Source organism: Hippoglossus stenolepis, chromosome 6 (assembly GCF_022539355.2).
Source record: "Hippoglossus stenolepis isolate QCI-W04-F060 chromosome 6, HSTE1.2, whole genome shotgun sequence".
In the NCBI taxonomy this organism is placed as follows: Eukaryota; Metazoa; Chordata; class Actinopteri; order Pleuronectiformes; family Pleuronectidae; genus Hippoglossus; species Hippoglossus stenolepis.
Window position 1 is genome coordinate 4922256 of NC_061488.1, and position 21440 is coordinate 4943695.

A 21440-nucleotide genomic window follows, 5' to 3' on the forward strand; every position below is an offset into this window, starting at 1 on the left:
TCTATTATTCTATTATAATACTATATTAATAAATCCATAGAACACAATCATCCCTTTGTGTATGTGAGTATTTTATCTCTGGTCCTCAGTAAAGTTGACTGGCAGACATAGTGGGAGAGAAACTACAGGGATCAGCTGTTGGACTCTGTTAAAACAGAATAATGAAGCTTTGATCAGATCATTACGTAACGTACGGTGCATCGGGAGCAGCAGCACATCCCCGTGTGAATAAACATGAATAAACTACAAGCTCAATTAAAGGAGCGATATCGTCACATCTGAGTCATCCATCCATCTGAGTCATCCATCTATCCATCCATTCATCCATTCATCCATTCATCCATTCATCCATCTATCCACTCATCCATATAATCATCCATACATTATATATTTTATATTGTTTATGTTATCATCTCTTTTGTTTTTACATGTTTGGCCTGAAGCTCAGTCACCGTGTGGCACTGAACTGACAGAGATGTAGAACTGAGGGAAACTGTGCAACTATATTTGAGTAAATGTGTTTTTAAAAAGTTCAGTACTGATTCTGATCCTCTCTGGATACCTGTGTTTAGTTGTTATTGTGACATGTGATGTGTAGGTCGGTGTTCACTGGATTTAATTCTATTGAATTAACTCACAATCTAATAATTAACCTGTCAATCATAACTTCTGTTTACAACAATGACTAAAGGCAGGAAGGTTTTGTTTGAGTAACACTGACACGCACTCACTCCACAGTTCATCAGATGACTTTCACAGTTGTGCACACACACACGAGCCTCTCGGCTGAGTGAACTGAAGGAGAAAGGTGAGGTAACAGGTGAGTTCACCCCTCCCTCGGTGAGTCAGGTGAGCTGCCTGCTGCTCACACAACACCCCACAGTGACCACAGCTGCAGAGCCGGACCTCTCATGTTACCGCTGTGTGTGTGTGTGTGTGTGTGTGGCACCATGTGATCTAAAAGTTAAACAGGAACCACTTTAGCAGATTACTAGTTCACATGGATACGGTTCACACGGCAGGTGCAGGTATTTTCAGCTCAGCACTGAGTTCACATCACACATCACAGAAAAGCTTTACATAGATTCATCCACCAAGCAAAGAACGTCAGATGGAGACTGAAGCAGACTGGGTTTATTAAACTGAATGTTTCATTAAAAAGAGGTAATAAGGAGCCTGAATGTTTTGATGCTGTTAACAATGTAAAGAACTGTTGTAAAAGTTTTTAGGCAGTAAAAATAAAGTGAGGAGGCTTTGAAAAATAAATAGTAGAGATAAAAACAAATCAATCGAATCACCAACTCTTTAGATACAGTTTTACAAGGTGAAGATACATGGTTCCAAACATCTTAGAGAACTTTGTCTGTCTTAGTGTGGTAATACTTATAATAAAGAGAAAGAATCGGTTATCATCAATAGTTTATAGTAGAAGTTTGGCACAGACCAGGACAAAGAGGCAGATGCAGGAATATTTAATCACTTTTCTTTAACATTGCTGTTATTTGTATTCTTTTTGTTGAAGCTGGAGCAGCTCATGACATGTTACAATATGACTGGCTCCTCAAACACCAGGAGGAGAGAACCCTCAGCAGAGTGAGACAGTGGTTGTGTGGTTATGAAAAGTAGAACAGCTGCAGTGAGAACCGTTGTTTGGCAGGTGACTCTTTTTTTTTTCTTGTGGTGTTTGAAGTTGGATCCAGAAACATGAATCCTCCCCATGTGAGTTAATAAGATGCTCTAGTTCTTGTTTGTTCACTTTGGCGCGGAGAGATGGGATTTTGTTTTTTTCAGTGTTTAACCGAGAGAGACAGTCGGGTTGTTGTTGTTGTTTCGTTTACATCTAAACAGTGTTTGTTTGTTTGTTTGTTTGTTTGTTTGTTTGGATCAGATCTGTGCAACAGTTGTAGGTAATGAAGATATTTAGATTCTAAACCATCACTCTGCACCATCTGATGGATCTGATATTATTCTGCAGCAGGACAACAGCCCCAAGCAGACAGAGAGAGTTAAAGAAGAGAAGAGGGGGATTTTAGGTCTGAATTCACCTTGAACTTTTTAAAACCTTTTAAGCTTTTACCGAATAAAGATCTGGTCGTCTATCTATCTATCTATCTATCTATCTATCTATCTATCTATCTATCTATCTATCTATCTATCTATCTATCTATCCATCTATCTATCCTTCTATCCTTCTATCTATCTATTTCTATCCTTCTATCCTTCTATCTATCCTTCTATCCTTCTATCTATCTATCTATCCTTCTATCCTTCTATCTATCTATCTATCCTTCTATCCTTCTATCTATCCTTCTATCCTTCTATCCTTCTATCTATCCTTCTATCCTTCTATCTATCCTTCTATCCTTCAATCCTTCTATCCTTCTATCTATCCTTCTATCCTTCTATCCTTCTATCCTTCTATCTATCTATCTATCCTTCCATCTATCTATCTATCCTTCTATCTATCCTTCTATCCTTCTATCCTTCTATCTATCTATCCATCTATCCTTCTATCCTTCTATCCTTCTATCTATCCTTCTATCCTTCTATCCTTCAATCCTTCTATATATCCTTCTATCCTTCTATCTATCCTTCTATCTATCTATCTATCCTTCTATCCTTCTATCCTTCAATCCTTCTATCTATCCTTCTATCCTTCTATCTATCCTTCTATATCCTTCTATCCTTCTATCTATCTATCCATCTATCCTTCTATCCTTCTATCCTTCAATCCTTCTATCTATCCTTCTATCCTTCTATCTATCCTTCTATATATCCTTCTATCCTTCTATCTATCTATCCATCTATCCTTCTATCCTTCTATCCTTCTATCTATCCTTCTATCTATCTATCTATCCTTCTATCCTTCTATCCTTCTATCCTTCAATCTATCCTTCTATCCTTCTATCTATCTATCTATCCTTCTATCCTTCTATCCTTCTATCCTTCAATCTATCCTTCTATCCTTCTATCCTTCTATCTATCCTTCTATCTATCTATCTATCATCTATTCCTTTCCTTCTTTCTCTTCTATCCTTCTATCTATCCTTCTATCTATCTATCTATCTATCCTTCTATCTATCCTTCTATCTATCTATCTATCCATCATCATCATCTTTTAATAAAACCACGTAGAGTTGATGCTGAATAACAGAATAAAGTAAAGTTCGTACTCTCACCTGTGAGGCTGTGATTGGCTGACCCTGGTCCAATCACCGGCGGCCGTTGTCCGGTCTCTTCCGTACATTCTCAGAGGGATCGAGCTCGCACACACAGCGGAGCACGGTGAGTGTTTCCTCGGGCTTCTCGCTGCACTAAACCCCCTCGGTGTCGGTCACGTCTGCGGCCTGTGCCTCCACCACCTCGGCCTTTAGCTCCGGGACACGTCTGTGCCTCCGACGAGACACTTCCACGGTCCTCCGGCTCCCGGGGGCTCGCTGAAATATCCTCTCGGGTGAAATAGCTTAGCATCCCGGGCTACATGGGCAGCTAGCGCAGGCTAACGACCAACTAACAAAAACTCGGTTTGTGTCTCAAAACGCGTCGATCTCCTGTTTGTGTGTCACTTCTCCGCAGACGTGTTGTTGTTCTCCCGCGTGCGAAAAGTACGTTAAACCGAAAGTGTGAAGAATTTAAAAATAACATTTTCACAGAGTTCCGCCTGGTGCTAACTTGCTAGCTAACGTATTAGCTCCCCTGGTGTTCGCTAAATCACTGACAACAACTTGAAACCCTGAGTTTTGCAGGAATTAAAGTTTACCTGTGAGTTCGGCTGTGTTTTCCTAAAGACTTTATATCTGTTAACTTTTTAAAAAACTTGTTTGTGAACAACTCGTTTCTCTGCTGCGTGAACACTGATGGACGCTAGCTAGCATTTACCCCAAAACGTAGCTGCTAGCGGAATGCTAACGGTAGAGTTTTAACAACCTACTTTTTATTTTTTTTTTATTTGCGTCCACCTCCACGAACTGAAAGCGGGTAAAAGTTTATTGTGGTTCGGTTCGATAGCAGCGGGGGGACTTTGACTCCCTTTTTACCGGGTGAACAGCCGCCGTCTGTCGCATTGGGAAACTAATAACCACACCCTTCCTTTCGAAACCAACTGCGCGTCAAGTTGCCACGAAAATAAGTTGATGTTCATGTCGTGTATCAGGACGAAAAACAAGACGATGGAAGCAGATAAACTCACACGAGACACTTTCAATGACTTTTTACTAAACTTTTAACCTAAATTCAATTGTTGGATTTTAATCTATTCGCTCGTTTTCTCTTCGATACATTGATTTTTTTTTCTGTTTTGTTGACTTGAAACTGAAGAGTCGCTCTGAACCTGCACAACAACCATCAACTCGTGTGATTAATAGTTTAAACCAAAGATGTGGTTTTTATCATTGTTTTGTGTGTTGATCAGCAACAGGTCGTTAGTGCAGTAAACAGAGTTGTTTATGTAACACGTGACAACTCACCTCCTGACTCCATAAAGCAGATCCCCGCAGCGCCGCAGCCATATAAAGTCTTTATTAACTCGTCCTGTGGTTGTGCACACATGTTTCTCATGTAACTCTGTAACATGCACTGAACTCATGTATTCCCTTGGTTCGGTTTAGGACCAGTTTCCTGTCTGAACAGTTTGGTTGCAGCCTCGCTCTCTTGGCCTCCCGACCAGCCCCTCTGCACCGGCCCGCTGACATCGGTGTACCCGAGGATCTGCTGGCCCCCTTCCCCTCCCCAGATGTGGAGGGAGTTGACATCTGCAGCAGCCGTGTACACAGTAGGTTGAGCCGCTCTCGTTTCACCGTACAGATTTTTTTTGTGCACTTAAGCGAGAGGGGATTTGTGAACTGGGGCGAGAATTTGTTCATATTTTACTACTCCGTCGTAAATGTGCCATGAAAGTGTTTATACGCTGTTTGCACTGCAGTCACCAGCTGACACACCGGCAGCAGAAAGTAATGAGTGGGTTTAGTGAAGGTTTCAGGTCGAGGGCTTGATACTTGAAGTGTTTGAGTTTGGCCTCGTATCTTATCAGCGGAAGCTTTATCTTATCGAACGTGTTTTGTGACACCCACATAAATTCAAACTTTAAACACAGCACAATTTTCCATTGCATACACTGTGAGTCTTGCAAATGCATGCGGCGCACCGCACGCTGACGTCCCCCCGCAAGGTGAACCCCCGTGCACTGGTAATGATTTCAGCGCAGTGGTCATGCATGCAGCCTCTGATTCCTGTTTGTTTGGTGTGCTCGAGTAGAGGACGGTCATTACAATGGCTCTTTGTCGAGGGCCTCGTGTGCCCGTCGCACACTGTGGGTTTCTGGTGGTGCTTCATACGTCGTAGTTAGAATTGCAAATGCCGGTCGAGTGTGTGACAGAGTGGTTTTTGTATTGTTCGCCTCAGCGTTTGACAAAGGTCCCACAGATGTTGTCTGATTAGTGGATTCAAAGAGATTCTCAAATGAGATCTTACTATGCGTCCACCCCTCTTTGACATTTGTACATCAAATGAAGATGACATTTGCATTTCAGAGTAGCGTTCAAAACATAGTTCATTGAAAAGCACAGCTTTAAAAACTTTTTACAACATGCGCCTTTGTACATATTTCAACGATATTGTCTTGTGGTCATCAGCTGCCTCACTTTAGTGATAAGAAGTCTCAAACTTCACACCTCAATTCAGTCTCTCACTACTTAGCAAATTAGGAAGATCAACTCAAGTTGTATCTGACACAATCTGAAATGTCACATATGAAACCACAACAGACGATTTTAGTTTGAGGTTGTTGCTTCCCGGCAATTATTGCTGCGCACATTTTTAGCATTCACAAGTAAAGGAAATAAAATAAAAATGTACGTGGAAACTTAAATCACAGAAGAAAAGTGTTGTCACTTTATACACACCGGGTAATTCTTGGGTGTTTAGATGATCACATTCTCATTCCTGTGACTGTACTTTTTACTGCCTGTATTTTCTAGGCCACGTACGCCGTCTAAACTGTGTCAGGCCGATGCAGTGGATGACGGGTCACTCTCCACGGCCTTTCTCCTCCATTTTACAATGAGATTAACTTATTTGTGGCACTGGAACTCGTACCTGCCAGCTGCACTCCCGTTTTCAGGATCTACTGCACTTATACGACTCCACAGTGAATCATAACGTGTTTATTATGAATTCACTTACTTATAAACAACTGATGTGAATTTCTAAACTTCAAGCGTCAGGCTATAGTTTCAGCTCTTGTTTTGTATTTTTTTTTGTTAGGTTTTTGTTGGTGGATTTTTTTTTTTTTAAGAGGCAACACCCCTATCACCATGACAGATGCAGTCCCATGGTAGTGGGTGGGACAGATAGCTCATTTTTTGGCAGCAACATAACATTTTGATCTGCTGATGTCAGCAGGGATGTTTTCATTGTTGTAGATACTGTAAAACAGGGCGTTCACACTGTCAACAGCTTATTTAATAGCCTCACTATTTCCAGTGTACATTCAGATGGAAGCTGGTTTCAGATTTTAGTTACTGCAGCAGCAGAAAAAGTCCTGGGCTACAAACAGACCGGTCCAATGAGTTATTGATCGTGACAGAGATTTTACACAAAAAAATTCTTATGAACGAATCGATTCAAATGGGAAATTGTCATAATGAATTATGGATGGGATATTTTCCTTGGCACAGGGTAATTTAAATAAAAGTTGAGCTAAACAACTTGTTTTAAGGTTTGAACTCGGATGTTTTCTGTTGCTGAAAATGTCCCAGTTACGTTTTGTCCTCATCCTCCTTCCTCTGTACTTTCACAGACTCTTGTGCGGTTCAGTGAAGTTGCCCACCATGCGTGAGTACAAGCTAGTGGTGCTGGGATCCGGAGGTGTGGGAAAATCAGCACTGGTGAGTGACGGCTGCAGCATCAATGCGTTTGTGTGTTTTTAAAGGAGACGTCAGTTATATTCTAAAACAAACATATTCTGACAGTTTGAGTTAGTGCTACAAAAACAATTTGGGCTTTTCAATGCAATGATTTACTTTAGCGCTGAGAATTATTTACACAGGGCATCAAAAGGTCTTAACTATAAATGTATTTACAAAGGTCATTTATATAACTTCAAAACACTGTGATTTAAGAAAATAAATGACTGTAAAACCTTAAATACTATTGTTCCAGACCTTTAATATAATGTAAAATTTATGTGGACCTTCCATTAATGGATTATTTTTGAATTCCTTAAGCCTCCCAACAGTTTATCCAGGTTTAGTTATTATTGATGATTTTATCAGCAGTTATTGTGACGGGTGATAAAATGTCATACACATGTAAATAAATAACCCTAAGCCTATAAACAGCTAAGAGATATCAAGACAGGAATAGTTTAAGGAACACAATGATGCCTATAAAGAAACTCGGTTGAACTGGCCTGATGCTGTATTAATAATAATTAATAACTGCTGTTACACTAAGCTACAGCACACAGTCATTTACATGTGTCACAGTAATAATGTGTTGTTTCCCTCTGCTTCATTTGTCCACTACAGACAGTCCAGTTCGTGCAGGGCATTTTTGTCGAGAAGTATGACCCCACAATAGAAGACTCCTACAGAAAGGTAAGATCATAAACTCTTACAGCAATAGAAATTAATTTAACATTTTCAAAGCAGTTCAACGATTGACTGTGTGAAATCTTTGTTTTATCTCCAACAGCAAGTTGAGGTGGACGGGCAGCAATGTATGCTCGAAATCTTGGACACGGCTGGAACAGTAAGTCGAGACAGACGCAGTTTTCACAGACGTGATCTCATGAGATTCGGTGCAAACAGACTCCTGATGGTCTGGTCCATCTCTGATTGTTCTGTAGGAGCAGTTCACAGCCATGAGGGACCTGTACATGAAGAACGGCCAAGGCTTTGCTTTGGTTTACTCCATTACAGCGCAGTCGACGTTTAATGACCTACAGGACCTCCGGGAACAGATCCTGCGAGTAAAAGATACTGAGGACGTGAGTGTTGCACCCTTTTAAAAAGTGTTTTTATAATAATGCATTTATTTTTAGAATTCAGAGGGTTTTTATTTAGCCAAAAATGTGGAAGTACTGTTCTAATACCATTTTCTCTTCCCGCTACTGATACCATGACGTATTGGCCAAAACCGAGTCTCAATCCGATACCAGTGCATGAAAAACAACAACTATATAACACATTTTAACACCTGCAGGCTCCTAACCCTATATGGAAGTATGTAAATCTAGGAATACACAACAATGAACTCTGTCAGTTATCTTTCTTGCTTTGCGGCTGTCTTTGTTTAGTTTATCGTGTCATTTGAGTGCGTTTTCCAAAGTTTGCTGCTGCAGTTCGTCCTTTTTTCCGTTCGCCTTGAAAAACTCCTCCTGCTCTTTCACGTGATGGTTCTTCAAAACTCTCTGCTGCTCTAAAAACAGCACTTGACAGTGGCAGTAAAACGCAACTGCTGAGTTGTTGAGCTCCTCGAACTATAAAATATCTCTGAAAGAAACATCATGATGAGTTTGCGTTCTCAGGGCTTGGGTTCTTAATTCACTTAATTCACCGGTGCCATATAAAGATTATTATTACAATTTGAGATACATAGTTTGATAATGTTTCAGTAGATGACGCTGTATGAATCAGTATTAAATGGCTCCAGTTTTCAGCGTCACTCAGCCCTGCAGTGCTCCAAGACACCGAGGAGAACGTTCTCCTCCCTCAGTAATAACCTTTGGTTTTTCTCTGTATAATCTGCCTGTGTCACCTCAGACTCATCACTCCCTCATTAGAGTCGGCTCTGTGGGAGAGAGGGCAGAGTGAGCGGTGGGGGGGGGGGCAGGAACTTTGTGACATGGTGGAAATGTCAGAGCCGCTGTGAGATGCTCTCTGCCACTTACGCTCTTGGTCTCGGCATGTCTTGATTTAGAATGGGGATATACAACATGCTGAGTGGGCTTTATTTATTCATAGCAAATTGACGACTGGTCTTCGTGTCTTGGTCGAGGCCTCGCTTTGTTTAAAAGTAAAGCTACAGCCAGCATCATGTGACTGGACGACTGGAAAATCCCTGTACATTTGCAAACTGTCTCTGAAGCATCTACAAAAAGTCCAGAATGTGAATGGACTCAGACAGAAACTGAATTAATTGGTTACATCATGAACATGGGGAGAATCTTCACAGATACTCTTCTCTAAAATCTTTAGCAATGGCCACACTACAGGGTTAAAGAATAAAAGCACCTCACACACTTTGGGATATTATTAAGATTCTTGCTCCAGAGGCAATGACGCACCACCTCACATCTCATGTGACCTCACGGGGGAAGCAGATGTGCACAAAGTGGAGAGCGGCCTGGAGCGACAACTTGCTCTAATGTTAATAAAAAGCAGAAGGATGAACGAGTCTGGATGATGAAAATGTTCGTAGCGACACGGTGAACACAGGTTATCTGTTCTCCAGGTGAGATGTTGTTTGTCAGTTATATCTGTCAACAGTAGCACGCTAGCTGATGTTAGCCGGAGTGTTAACCATCACCTGGCAGCACCGTCAGCTGATAAGGTCTCTGTGTCTCTAATTGGCCGATGTAATCATCCCGATTTAAAATCCTAAATATCAAACATGATTGATAATTATCAGGACGACCCAGATGAGGGCCCGTACATTAACCGGGCAGTTTGGGAGGTTTAATAATGTTCTGTAATAAAAACTTTGTATTGTAGTAATGCATTATTTTTTGCTGTTTTACTGTTTCATTAGTTAAGAATCTTTGTGCAAGCTTGAAACTTTTTCACGTTTCTATTCAATCAGGTTCCCATGATCCTGGTGGGGAACAAGTGCGACCTGGAGGATGAGCGTGTGGTCGGCAAGGAGCAGGGTCAGAACTTGGCCCGTCAGTGGAACAACTGTGCCTTTTTAGAGACTTCAGCCAAATCAAAGATCAACGTTAATGAGGTATGTTCCTATTGTACATAAAGACTGACATATTTAATTTAATGTTTGTTTATATAGTGTAGGGCAGGAATAGCTTGATTTTAATGAATTCAATTCAAGCTATTACAATTTGCACTAAAAAGTTAACGTGTAATAAAAGTAGATGATTAGCTGTTGTTAGTAACGACCGTGCTACAGTCACTGTTGTGACTCCAGGTGTGAAGCTGCCTCTGGCCGTCACATTCTTAACTAACAAACGATTCTGGACACTGATCTGCAGTTTCTCTCGGCTTGTGTTTGGTAACGAGGTAAATAAGACGACACAGGCAACTGAGCAGAGATTCTACTTTGTCCCTCCCTCACTCCCAAGAGCAGGGACAAACACTAACTCTCTGCAGACACTGGGTTGGTGTTCGGTTCCACAAACAGCAGGAGCGGATGAACCGTTAGTCATTCCTGCTCATCTGAGCTGCACTTTAATTGTAAAAATATAAGGTTTCACATACATTGTATATCCACGTTATTGAAGCGTGACTTCAATAGCTGCAAGTCTTTCTATATTTCTCTTAATGTGCTCCACCTCCATTTCAGGAGGAAGTGACTAAAATCGCATCAGTGACTATTCACTGGAGGATGTTCGCTCTGTGCTTCAGTAAAATGCCGTGACCACTGACCTTTCTCTGTCGTAGATTTTCTATGATCTGGTGCGACAGATCAACAGAAAAACGCCGATGGAAAAGAAGAAGACAAAAAAGAAGTCGAGCTGCACGCTGCTCTAAAACGCCCTCCCACTGTCGCTCAAGGCCAGGTGAGTGGGTGTAAACAGCGTTTATTCCAGACATGTGCAGAGCTGCTGCTGCTCCCAGAACATTCAGACGGCTACATTTGCATTTTATTAATTTGGTTCGTGCTTGTCTTTGGTTTGAATGATCATAATTTGGTGGCAAATTGAATATTATCCAAGCTTTTAGTCTTTTTGTGCCAATTAATGGCAGAATCCTTCATTTTGAGATGTGCTAATAAAGGTTGGAGAATATTTTTTGTCAGACTCTGACCCACTGTCCAGTATCATCCAAATTATTCTAACCTGAGTGAGAATACTGAGTGAGAATCTATTTTACCGATTCATCTTTTAATCTAATCAAAGTTAGTTTGAATGTTTCATATGAATTTTTGATGTTGGAGCCTTTCGGGAATGCTCCTGCTGCTTCTGAGCCTCGTAGCAGTATTTGTAATTTGAACCTCCGCCGGTGTTGCTGCGTGTTCCGGCTCATTTACTTTAAATAATGTACTGCACTGATGTACTGTACTTTCAACATTAGCAGTCGGTGTTTACCAAAGCGTCCTGTGTTGTGTAGATGTGAGTCGTCTGTTTACATTCTTCTCACTTTGACATGAAAGTCCGCCTCCGGAGACTTGAAGCTTGGTCGAGTATTTAATTCAAGGTTTTTAGCTAAGCTGCAGAGAACTGTAACACTATGAGCATCTAATCATCAAATAGGAGACATAATCATTTTCATTTTCATTAAAAGGGATCTTTTAATGAACACTAAGGGTTATAACACCAAGCACAACCTGTTTTTAATGTTCCTACATTGCACTTTATACTAATTTATCTATATTAGCTTGTTTTAATCTGCATGGTTTGATGTGTCCAGTGTGCATATTTTCACTTTTATGCACCAAACAGGAGTAACACTTGTTTATTTTTGTACAATACAATGATTATTTCCCTTCTAACAAGCTAATCCCGGCCTTTCTTTCCCGTCTTGTCACTTTCCAACCTGCTCAGTGGGCGTATTATATCCTTATGTCTCGTAAACGCAGTGATGACTGAAGCTCTTGGCAGTTTCCAAGTGACACAGTCAGGACAGAACCACTTTGAGATTAAGACTTCTGCTCTAACAGTTTGTGTCCGACACAATTTATGATGATATGTATTGACTTTTCTCTTTTTTCTTTCCTCCCTTACTTGCAGAAACCGTAATGATTAAGTGTTTCCCAGTGGATGGTGCCAGCATTCCAAGTCCTCTCCAGAACATTTGAAACAGGCTGACAGAGATACACTCGCAAAAATGGCAGGAGACGGCACATACTGTCAAGATCTTCTTCTCTGCTTTTTAATGGCAAAGAAATCTGACTTTTTTTCTTTTTTTTTTTGTATTGTCAGCCTGATGACAACTGTTTTTGCCTTTTTCTTTTTTTGTGTCTTTTCTTCTCCAAGGTGTCTTTCCTTTGGAAATATCAGTTTAAAAGAAGAGACCGTGGGTTTAAAATCCATATATGGGAACTAAAAATGTTTTTATTAAAAGTAACAACAGTCTTTGGCATATTGTGACAATACGTCTGCAGAAGAAATCATGTGAAACGCCTTCTCGTACATTTCTGCACTAACGGTGTCAACAAAGATGCGTCATTGTCCATGAGTTACTCGCTCCTACTCACAGGGATGTGTATTGATGAGATAACATCTTTCCTAAGTGACTTTGTTTTATATTGAGAGCTGTAAGCCTTCCATATTTCCCATAATATATTCTACTTCCATTTTTGCATAATAAAACTAAGGAAATTAGTATTTTATAGACTGATGGGGGGGGGAAATGGTTTGTTCTGATTTGTGTCTTGAGGCTGAAATTATATTGTACTAAACCAACTCTAATATTGCTTCTTGTGTTACCCTGTCACAGATGATTTTCCAGCTTTTATGAATGATTAAATTTTAGTACATTTTCATTAGTTCTCGTCTTGGTTTTTTTCCTCTCAACTCATTTAAATTGTTGCTGAATGTTTCAAATGTTCATTTATCTTCCGGTGTTTTATGCAGAGATAAATCAACATGTTATTGTGTAGCTCAGTATGTTCCTCTTGTCAGGTTTCATTTTGTTACTGCAGCAGAACCTGTTTTTAAATGAAACTTCACAATTATCTTATCAGGGAGTGAAGTGATGACTTGACATATTCGGGTTTCGTGACAGAAATATTACTTCAGGTAACTGATAACATCGCCTGCAAAACTTGAACTTTCAGGTTTTGTAGGTGCTGTTATCTCCTGATGACTTGTTTATGTTGTGAATCATAATTATGATATGTACTCTTACATATTTGAAACGTGATTTTCTCAAAGTACGAAGGCTGAACTGAAAGATGTTCTTAAAACTTCAGTCATCAGTCAGTCAAGTTCTCTCTGCAAACGTTAGCTGAAGCAGATAATGTGCTGCTGAACTTCCTGTTGTTGCAGAGGACACCGATGTGAGAGGATCAATATCTCCTAAAGAGCCTCGACGAGCTAAACCCGTAACTGGAGTGTTTTCCTGTCGGCAGAATCGACAGCCTGAGCCCGAGTCACCAGAGTTTTAGCAGAGGAGATGGATCAGTTGATGTGCGGCGGGGAAAGGGGAAGTGAGACTCCAGACACTCGGCTGCAAAGGAAGTGAAGCGAAGTGAAGGAGAAAAAAGCAGAATAGAAAATGGTCAGGTGGTGGGTTTGGTGAGTGAAGGACGCCAACTCAGCTGCCCCACCTCTGATGGTGAGAAAAGGGGCCTCTTTAAAGTGTGATAACGTTAACGCGGCAGAAATAACTTTCGTGTGTGTCAATATAAAAGTGTTCTGCTACAAATGTAATATCTATAGATCCTCTATTTTTGCAAACAGTGAAACATCTCCATCTGTTGTTTCTCTGTGATGGTTTCAGGGTTTTCAGGAGGAACCATCAATTTATTTTAAACTTTTTGTTCTACGAGTTTCTAACAAATTTGTGTTTATCAAGCAGACATAAATTAGGTGAAGTACATCTGGGGCTTTTGAGGCCTCTCAGCAGTTTCTGGTGATCCAGCCTTAATCTCTAATTGCCTCTGCGGTGAGTCAGACTGGGTTTTCTTCCAAATGTGTCAAGGCTGTGAAAGGGAGCTGGAAGAAACTTCTGTGAATAACAAAAAGTTGATGAATAAATTGTGGAATCCAAACATTCTGGCTTGTGGCCCCTTAACAAAAAGCATCATCTACTTTGGGCCCCTTCTCCTGTTCTTGTTTACAGTTCAAAGGAAATTTAAAAGAAAGAGGCAAGTTGTGAACAAACGAGGTAACATGATTACTTATCGCCTTAAAAAGTCTTAACATAGTTTCAATTTCTTCTTTTTGTCCTATGTCGTCTCTCTTTTGTGTGTTTTTACCATAATGCTGAGTATAAATGAGCTAAAGGTCAACAACATTTCACAGGAAGGTTAGAATGAGAGAAAATTAAAAGAGATTAGTACAAATTCATGCATCAGAACTTTTCCTCTTTAACGACCCCTAAATGTAATCCTGTGACCTTTGAGGGGACACCGGCCCCAAGGTTTGGAACCACTGGACTCAACCACATGAAAAGCTGATGCATGATCTGACACTGTCACATATAGTAGTGAACAGGGGGGGGGGTTCTGCAGAATGAATGATTTTGCACATTTTGTTCTACTTTTTAATGAAGTTTGATAGTGAATTCAACACTTGTATATTGTTTTTCCTATAATTAAAGGGACTGGGCACATTTTCCACCACAGGCTCCAGGAGTATTTCTGATTTAAATTCACATACGACAGGTTTAAGTGCTGAGGAACCTGTGCAGGAACATGTGGAACCTCGGGCCTGCAGCTGGAACCCCTCAGTTAAAGACGCTTCACTGCAGATGGGAAATCAAAAAGTTCCCTCTGCAGGTGACGGAGCGGAGCTGCAGGTTTCTCATCACCGCTGTTAACATCTCATTTCTCCACATCATCACCGCTGATTGATGAGCGCTGACTCCCCGGCTCCCTCACCTACCCCCGGCGCTCCTCCCTGCCTCTCCCTCCCCTCCCTCTCTCTCCCACACTATGCATCCAGACGGACAGGCTACACGACCCCCCTCCCCCTCTTCCATCATTTTCCCATCTCTTACTCACTCTCTTCCCTACAACAAACATGGCCGCGAAATCTGATGGTGCACCCGTCTCCGAGCGCAACGAAATCCCACCCGAGTGTCCCTCCAGGTCGGACCCGCGGCCGCCCCGGCGCCGCCTCGCCGAGCAGCGCTACTCGCTGCCGGACTGCTGCTGGACGCTGTGCGCCCTTTTGGTCTTCTTCTCGGACGGGGCCTCAGACCTGTGGCTGGCCGCGGACTACTACCTAAGGAGGGACTACTGGTGCTTTGCTCTGACTCTGGTCTTTGTGATAGTCCCGTCCGTGGTGGTGCAGATTCTGAGCTTCCGATGGTTCGCCTACGATTTCTCGGAAACCGTCGACAGCGGCACGGCCGCGGCCGCCGTGGTGGCGGCGTCGGGCGCGGAGGAGCGGGACTTCAGCACCAAGGACAGCGGCGAGCGGGGCGCTGGCTGCACCGGGGCGGAGGCGCTGCCGGGGCCGGGATCCACGGGAGGAGCCCGGGGCTGCTGCAGGGTCCTCGTGTGGATCCTCCAGGCCATCATTCACACCTTTCAGCTGGCACAGGTCTGGAGGTAAGTCTGAACACTCATATCTGAGAGGAGGAGGAGGTGGGGAGGACTACACATTCAGCCTTTGTGTGCACAAGTGTGTGTGTGTGTGTGTGTGCACATGCATCCTCCACAGCCCAGCATCCCTCCCTGCATGTGGCTAAACGCTTATGAAACGTAATCATCCAGGGGAGGTCTGTGCCCAAAATGCCACAATGTCTTTTTGTATTGTTTGACATTTCTCTGTGTGGCTTAGAAAAGCAGCATTAGACTCCACCCACCCACTCCCCCAACCCCCTGACGCGCTTTTAGGTCAATCATCTCCAGCAAAATCACCAACTCTCCTCACCAATCGCCTTATACGGGGAAAAAAATCCCTTTGTCTTTTGAGGTTTGGGGCGAGTCTGCAGAATGAACACTCGTGAATGTCAGGGCAGGTTGTGGTGATGTGTGGCCTCACCTCCCCTTCACTGTTTCAGTTTATTTCCAGGATGCTTGAGCCTCCCATGCTCTTGTAAAATCCATGATCCCCAATCTGCTGTCGGTTTAAAGGGTGCTCCTCTCAGCCGAGCCCCTGCGATGTGTTTAATCACCAGGCGAGTTACTTTCACGTGCATGGTAGAAGGTCTGTAGGTCAGCTGCTCAGTCAGTGATGGTGAGGCTCAGACCTGGGAGCTCTGATGGGGTTTGACAGGCCTTGGACTGCTGCCAGCTGGGAGGAGGCATTCACATGAACTGTGGTGGGAGGGGGGGTCACACGGAATCAGATCACGTTCAAGGGTAATTTGTGTTTTATAGACATATTGGGATTTTGCAGAAAGACAAATTACGTGCAATAATGAAATTAGATATAAGTCAATTGATTTATTTGCAGCTCTCTCTGTCTTTCTTTGTGGTCTTTTCTTCCTGCCTCCTTAGACGGCCCTTGGGTAATATATATTGATTCCTTATTTCCTCCTGGAGACTTGGACTTCTCTCTCCCTGTGTGTGTGTGTGTGTGTGTGTGTGTGTGTGTGTGTGTGTGTGTCCAGGAGTACATTAAAAAAATTGTGGCGGCACAGAATTACCGGTAATGCCATTAAAGCTGTTGTGTGAGCTTCATTTATCGCTGCTGCTCTCAGACCAGTGTGTCTGCACATTAAGAGGATTACCGCTGTGTGTTTTACCCTCAGCTGTTAACTCACGAATGATCTGTCACTGATACACAGTTAGTCAAGTGAACCGGGATCAATTTGGGCCGGTCACCAGAATTAAATGTCAGCACACACGAGATGAGATGTGGGGTTGTGTTACAGACAGTGTGTGTGTGTCTTCCTGTACGGCCCAGCCTTTGACCCTCATTACTGCACATATGCTCTATTTTCTCAGTGTGTTACGTCCCAAGGCACACGTTGTGAAGCACAAACCTCGAATAAAAAAGGGTTACACAAACTCCCTCGTGGTTCAGTGGGCTTGTTGACACAGGGTTCCTCTGACCCTTCTCCCTGAGGCAATTACAGAGACATTTATAGCGTCAGTCCTCTGTAGCAACCAGCGGTCCTTTTCAAACAGCGATGTGTGATGATAGCGACAGTCGTTTGCACGTTGTGTATTTGCAGAGCACAAATAGATTGTCGCATGTCAACACATTTGTGCAGAAATGTGTTTGCACAGTGCGTGTGCGTGTCTGCTACATGATGTGTGTGAGTTGCACAAGGTCATTACGGAAAAGGTTGAGGAAAGGTTGGCACGACATGTCAGGGAAGCTCAGGAGTTCAACGAGGGATTTTCAGCGAGGTTCCCCCCCCCCTCACCTTCAACCTGACAACGAGATTCAGAGCGTTTGTTTGTACTTCAGCAGACTCGTCATATTTTGCCTTTGCTGCAGCCCCCGAACTTATTTTATTTGAAGAGAGATGGCAGACAAGCTCTGCACCATCCCCACCCTCCAACCCCCAGTGTCTGTACTCAAATTAAAACCACAGAGCTGCTTAGTTCAGTTTCAGTCTAATCTAAATCCCAGAGGAGCAAGCAACCAGCTTTTTTGGCAAGAACTACTGACAGCTCCCCGAGTTTGAAATAATGAGCTATGACTTCTGAGAGTCTGTGTTTGATGTCCAAAAGTTTTTGAAGCAAAGTATTAAAACCTGAAATCCGTTCACCGTTTTTTTTCAACAAAACTTAAACCTCAGTGTGTGAACCGTGTCTCTGATACACAGGTATGTCCACGCCTTGTATTTGGGCGTGCAGAGCCGCTGGCACGGGGACCCGGAGCGTCGCCACTACTACTGGCGCATGATGTTTGAGAGCGCCGACATCAGCATGCTGCGCCTGCTGGAGTCCTTCCTGAAGAGCGCCCCCCAGCTGGTGCTGCAGCTCAGCATCATGATCCAGGCCACTCAGGTGCTGCCGCTTCAGGGTGAGTGGCCCCAAAAAGACCAATCACCACAGTCATCAGCGCCGTGTCAGAAATAAACCATCAGTCAATCAATGGCTGCAGCCCACGCTGGGCATGATGAGTCACTCAATCGAGCCGCCGCTGAGCAGAATTTATATTCTTGATGTGCTAAACTGCAAAAAACAAGTTCCCCCAGAGCCATTTCCATCCTCTCTAACTTCTCCATCTCTCTCCTCCCGTCTCCTCTTCACTGTCTCCTCAGGGCTTTCAGCTTCTGCCTCACTGATGTCCCTCGCCTGGATGATCTCCTCCTATCAGAAAGTCCTGAGAGACTCCCGAGACGATAAGCTACCCATGACCTACAAGGCCGTCATCGTTCAGATTCTGTGGCACCTGTTCACCATCGGGGCCCGCACTCTGGCCTTCGCCCTGTTCGCCTCCGTGTTCCAGCTCTACTTTGGCATCTTCATCGTGGCCCACTGGTGCATCATGACGTTTTGGATCATTCAAGGCGAGACGGACTTCTGTATGTCCAAGTGGGAGGAGATCATCTACAACATGATGGTGGGCATCGTGTATGTTTTCTGCTGGTTCAGTGTGAGAGAGGGGCGCACTCGCTGCCGGATGCTCATCTACAGTCTGACTGTGTTCGTGGAGAACGTGGCGCTCACCACTGCCTGGTACCTGTTCCGCGGCACTCGTACCTCAGACTTCTACGCCGTCACCATGGTGTGTGTGGTGGCCAGCAGCTACGCTCTGGGCACCTTCTTCATGTTTGTGTATTACTGTCTGCTGCATCCCGACGGCCCAGTCTCAGCTTGGGGCTACGTCGTAGAGAAGGAGGTGCCTGTGGAGGCGCTGGCCTCACCGGCCTCCAGCCTCCCCCCTGACTTGGTGAGCAGCCCCCCCAGGACCCTTCAGAGAACTAAAGGCTCAGACAGAGAGCAGGGGCCTGGGGTGGATGGAGACGTCTTTCAGGTTCGACCACCTCGGGGAGCTCAGGTGCCGGCGCAACACCTCACACCCAGGACAGAGGGGCCTGTCATCCGGATAGACCTTCCCAGGAAGAAGTACCCGGCCTGGGATGCTCACTTCATCGACCGCCGGCTGCGTAAAACCATCCTGGTGCTGGAAAGCGCTGCCCCAGTCACACCGAGGATTCAGTACCGCTGTCTGGGCACACCCAAAGAAGTGATGGAGTTCGAGACCACCGTGTGATGTGCTGAAGGTGCTGTGACTCAGCTCGCTGCCATGTGGACAACCTGCCTTAAATAAAAGTGGCAGGGGCATGACTCTCACTGAGCAGTCTGTTTCAGCTCCACGCCTACTTGATCACTCTCTGTACTGTCAGGAAGTGGAGACAAAGAGAGGGACGGAGTGCGGTGGCTTTATTTATTACAAAGGCAGAAACCTGTGATGATGTTGTCTACTGATGGTGCATATTTTAGTTTCTGTATCATTTCTCAGGTCAGGAAGTGGTACAGGAAGAGCTTGGCGGCAGAGCTCGCCGTCCCGTGAACGAAAAGAGGAGCCCGTGCGAGCGGAGAAGTGGAGCTGTGTGACGATCAATCAGAGGCAGCACGTCCTCGTCAGTGGAGGTGTTTCTGCACCTCCTCTCCAGGCGGGGCGTCAACCCCAGAGGCAAGCCTTCAACATGCATGACTACTTATGGCAGCTAGAACCGAAACATCACCCAACACGATGTAGAGCGGAGGCATTTTGAGATGTTTTAAACACAAACCTACAATAAACACAACACAGGCCCTGATCGCCATAATCATTATTTTCCATAGATATTCACTCATGTTGAAGGGGTCTCTGAAAAATGCTGCTTCAAATCTGACGGGCTGTTTAAAGGCAACATCTGAGTTGAATGTAAAAACAGTTAAAAATGTGATATTTGTGACAAGGCTTCAAGCATTTTCATGCTGTTAGTGGGATTTACAACATTCCTGTGGTATTATAATAGATATATCACTTGTTTTTGAGGTAAGCTAGAACAAAAAAAAGAGGTTTGTGTGTGTTTACAAGTGATCTGTTGTTTTTGGGACATGCCGTCACTATTATTCTGACCGGACGCACCTTCATCCAGAATGTGTATGCACCAGATACAATAGCTACAAAAAGATTTCCATTACATTTGCAGGATGTATTCTACAGAGAGGACTCACCACAGTTGTATTTTCATACTGCACACGCTCATGTCCATGTAAATTAAAGTGTACAATGATGTGGACGTTACCGAGGGACAGCACCGTCTGTGGTTGTACTTTGTCGTCAGAAAAAAAAAAGTATAATTAGAATTAGCTACAGACTTCAGACTCCGAACAGAATAGCTCTGATATTATTGATAGAACAGGCATGTGATACTTTTGGTAAGACTTCATTTTACAGGTTTGCTATATTCTCATATTTTCCTCAAAAGTTTCCAAGAAAGAAAAAAGTCATCTGATGTGAGCTTTAGAGAAAACAGAGCAGTTGTTGATTCCAGATTTCCAATATTTCAATTACTGCTCCGCATAAACCCAAGATACGTTTTTATTGATTATTGGAAACTTTATTCTTCGCAATTTTTTGCATGTTCAGCTGAAAAAAAGAGTTGAAGTTGCAGTAACTTATTTAATTGAAATTACACATGAAACAATCAGTCAAATAATTGATTAGCTTGTTGAAAGAAAACAAATCTGCAACTGTTTTGATCATCGCTTAATCATTCAGTCATTTTTCAAACAAAAACTTCCAAATATCTGCAGACGTCAAACTCTCAAAAGAGAAGTTTTGCTGCTTTTCTTTGTCTTATATTTTATAAACAGAATATTTGAGCATTTGGGGACTGAGATGGAATTGACTATGTGGTATTTTGCCTGTTTAACATTGTCTGTACTCATCTAAAATTACAATTACATAAAAAAAGTTCTTTCCAGGAAGCTTTTAAGAAAATAACAAGGAATTTATGGACCCTTAACAAGTTCTTAATTTCATCAGGGTTGCTCTTTTATAGAATAGTCACAAGTGGAACGTTTCTGAACTGCATTTGTGTGTGTGTGTGTTTGTGTGTATGTGTGTGTGAGCTCACATACCAGCATGTGTATGACTGTATGTGGATGAGGGGGAGGGGCTTTTTGAATTTAATTTGAAATAGTGTCGCTGAGACGTGACAGTTTTGTTGTAAACACTGTCGGCTCCTCTTTCCCCCCAGATGACACAGAAATAAAGTAACGGCCCACAGAGCACCTTTACCACACCTGTGTCAGGACCAAAGCCTCAGAGGCTTCACAATGATGGTGCTAACTGTTCTGAGGCCATCACGTAACAACCACATTACAGATGAGCTTGTCGTGGCAGGAGCTGAGCTGAGGCTGTACCTCAAACATAAAGCTAGAATCAAAAAGCCTTAAACTGGTCGTACCAGACTGTTGCTGTTCAGAGCAAGAAAAAAACCACAAGTGATCAAGAAGGTGAAGACAATTTCATTATGTTGTTGTTGCTACAATAAAGACCAATGTGTTTATCTGACTCTGACTGAGGGTGCTGTGTTACACAGACATGGATGGATGGATAGATGCATATACATAGATACATACATAGATATATAGATAACAGATGCACAAGACAGTTTCATTATGTTGTTGTTGCTGCTACAATAAAGACCAATTTGTTTACCTGACTGTGACTAGATACATAGATATAAAGA

General features: G+C 43.1%; 2 protein-coding genes across 2 annotated transcripts; both read left to right on the forward strand.

Annotated features, from left to right (window-relative positions):
* The first annotated feature begins 3161 nt into the window (after window positions 1-3161).
* On the forward strand, window positions 3162-12657 carry LOC118111396 (ras-related protein Rap-1A). Its single transcript, XM_035159962.2, has 9 exons — window positions 3162-3285; window positions 4608-4771; window positions 6797-6884; window positions 7527-7595; window positions 7693-7749; window positions 7847-7987; window positions 9802-9945; window positions 10614-10732; window positions 11903-12657. Exons 3-8 carry the CDS (start codon window positions 6828-6830, stop codon window positions 10701-10703), a joined length of 558 nt encoding a protein of 185 aa, XP_035015853.1. The 5' UTR covers window positions 3162-3285; window positions 4608-4771; window positions 6797-6827; the 3' UTR covers window positions 10704-10732; window positions 11903-12657.
* A 1983-nt stretch (window positions 12658-14640) lies between these two features.
* xkr7a (XK, Kell blood group complex subunit-related family, member 7a) lies at window positions 14641-21262 on the forward strand. Its single transcript, XM_035160170.2, has 3 exons — window positions 14641-15393; window positions 17568-17767; window positions 18009-21262. The coding sequence occupies exons 1-3, from the start codon at window positions 14861-14863 to the stop codon at window positions 18962-18964; spliced, it is 1689 nt and encodes a 562-aa protein (XP_035016061.1). The 5' UTR covers window positions 14641-14860; the 3' UTR covers window positions 18965-21262.
* Window positions 21263-21440: the final 178 nt, after the last annotated feature.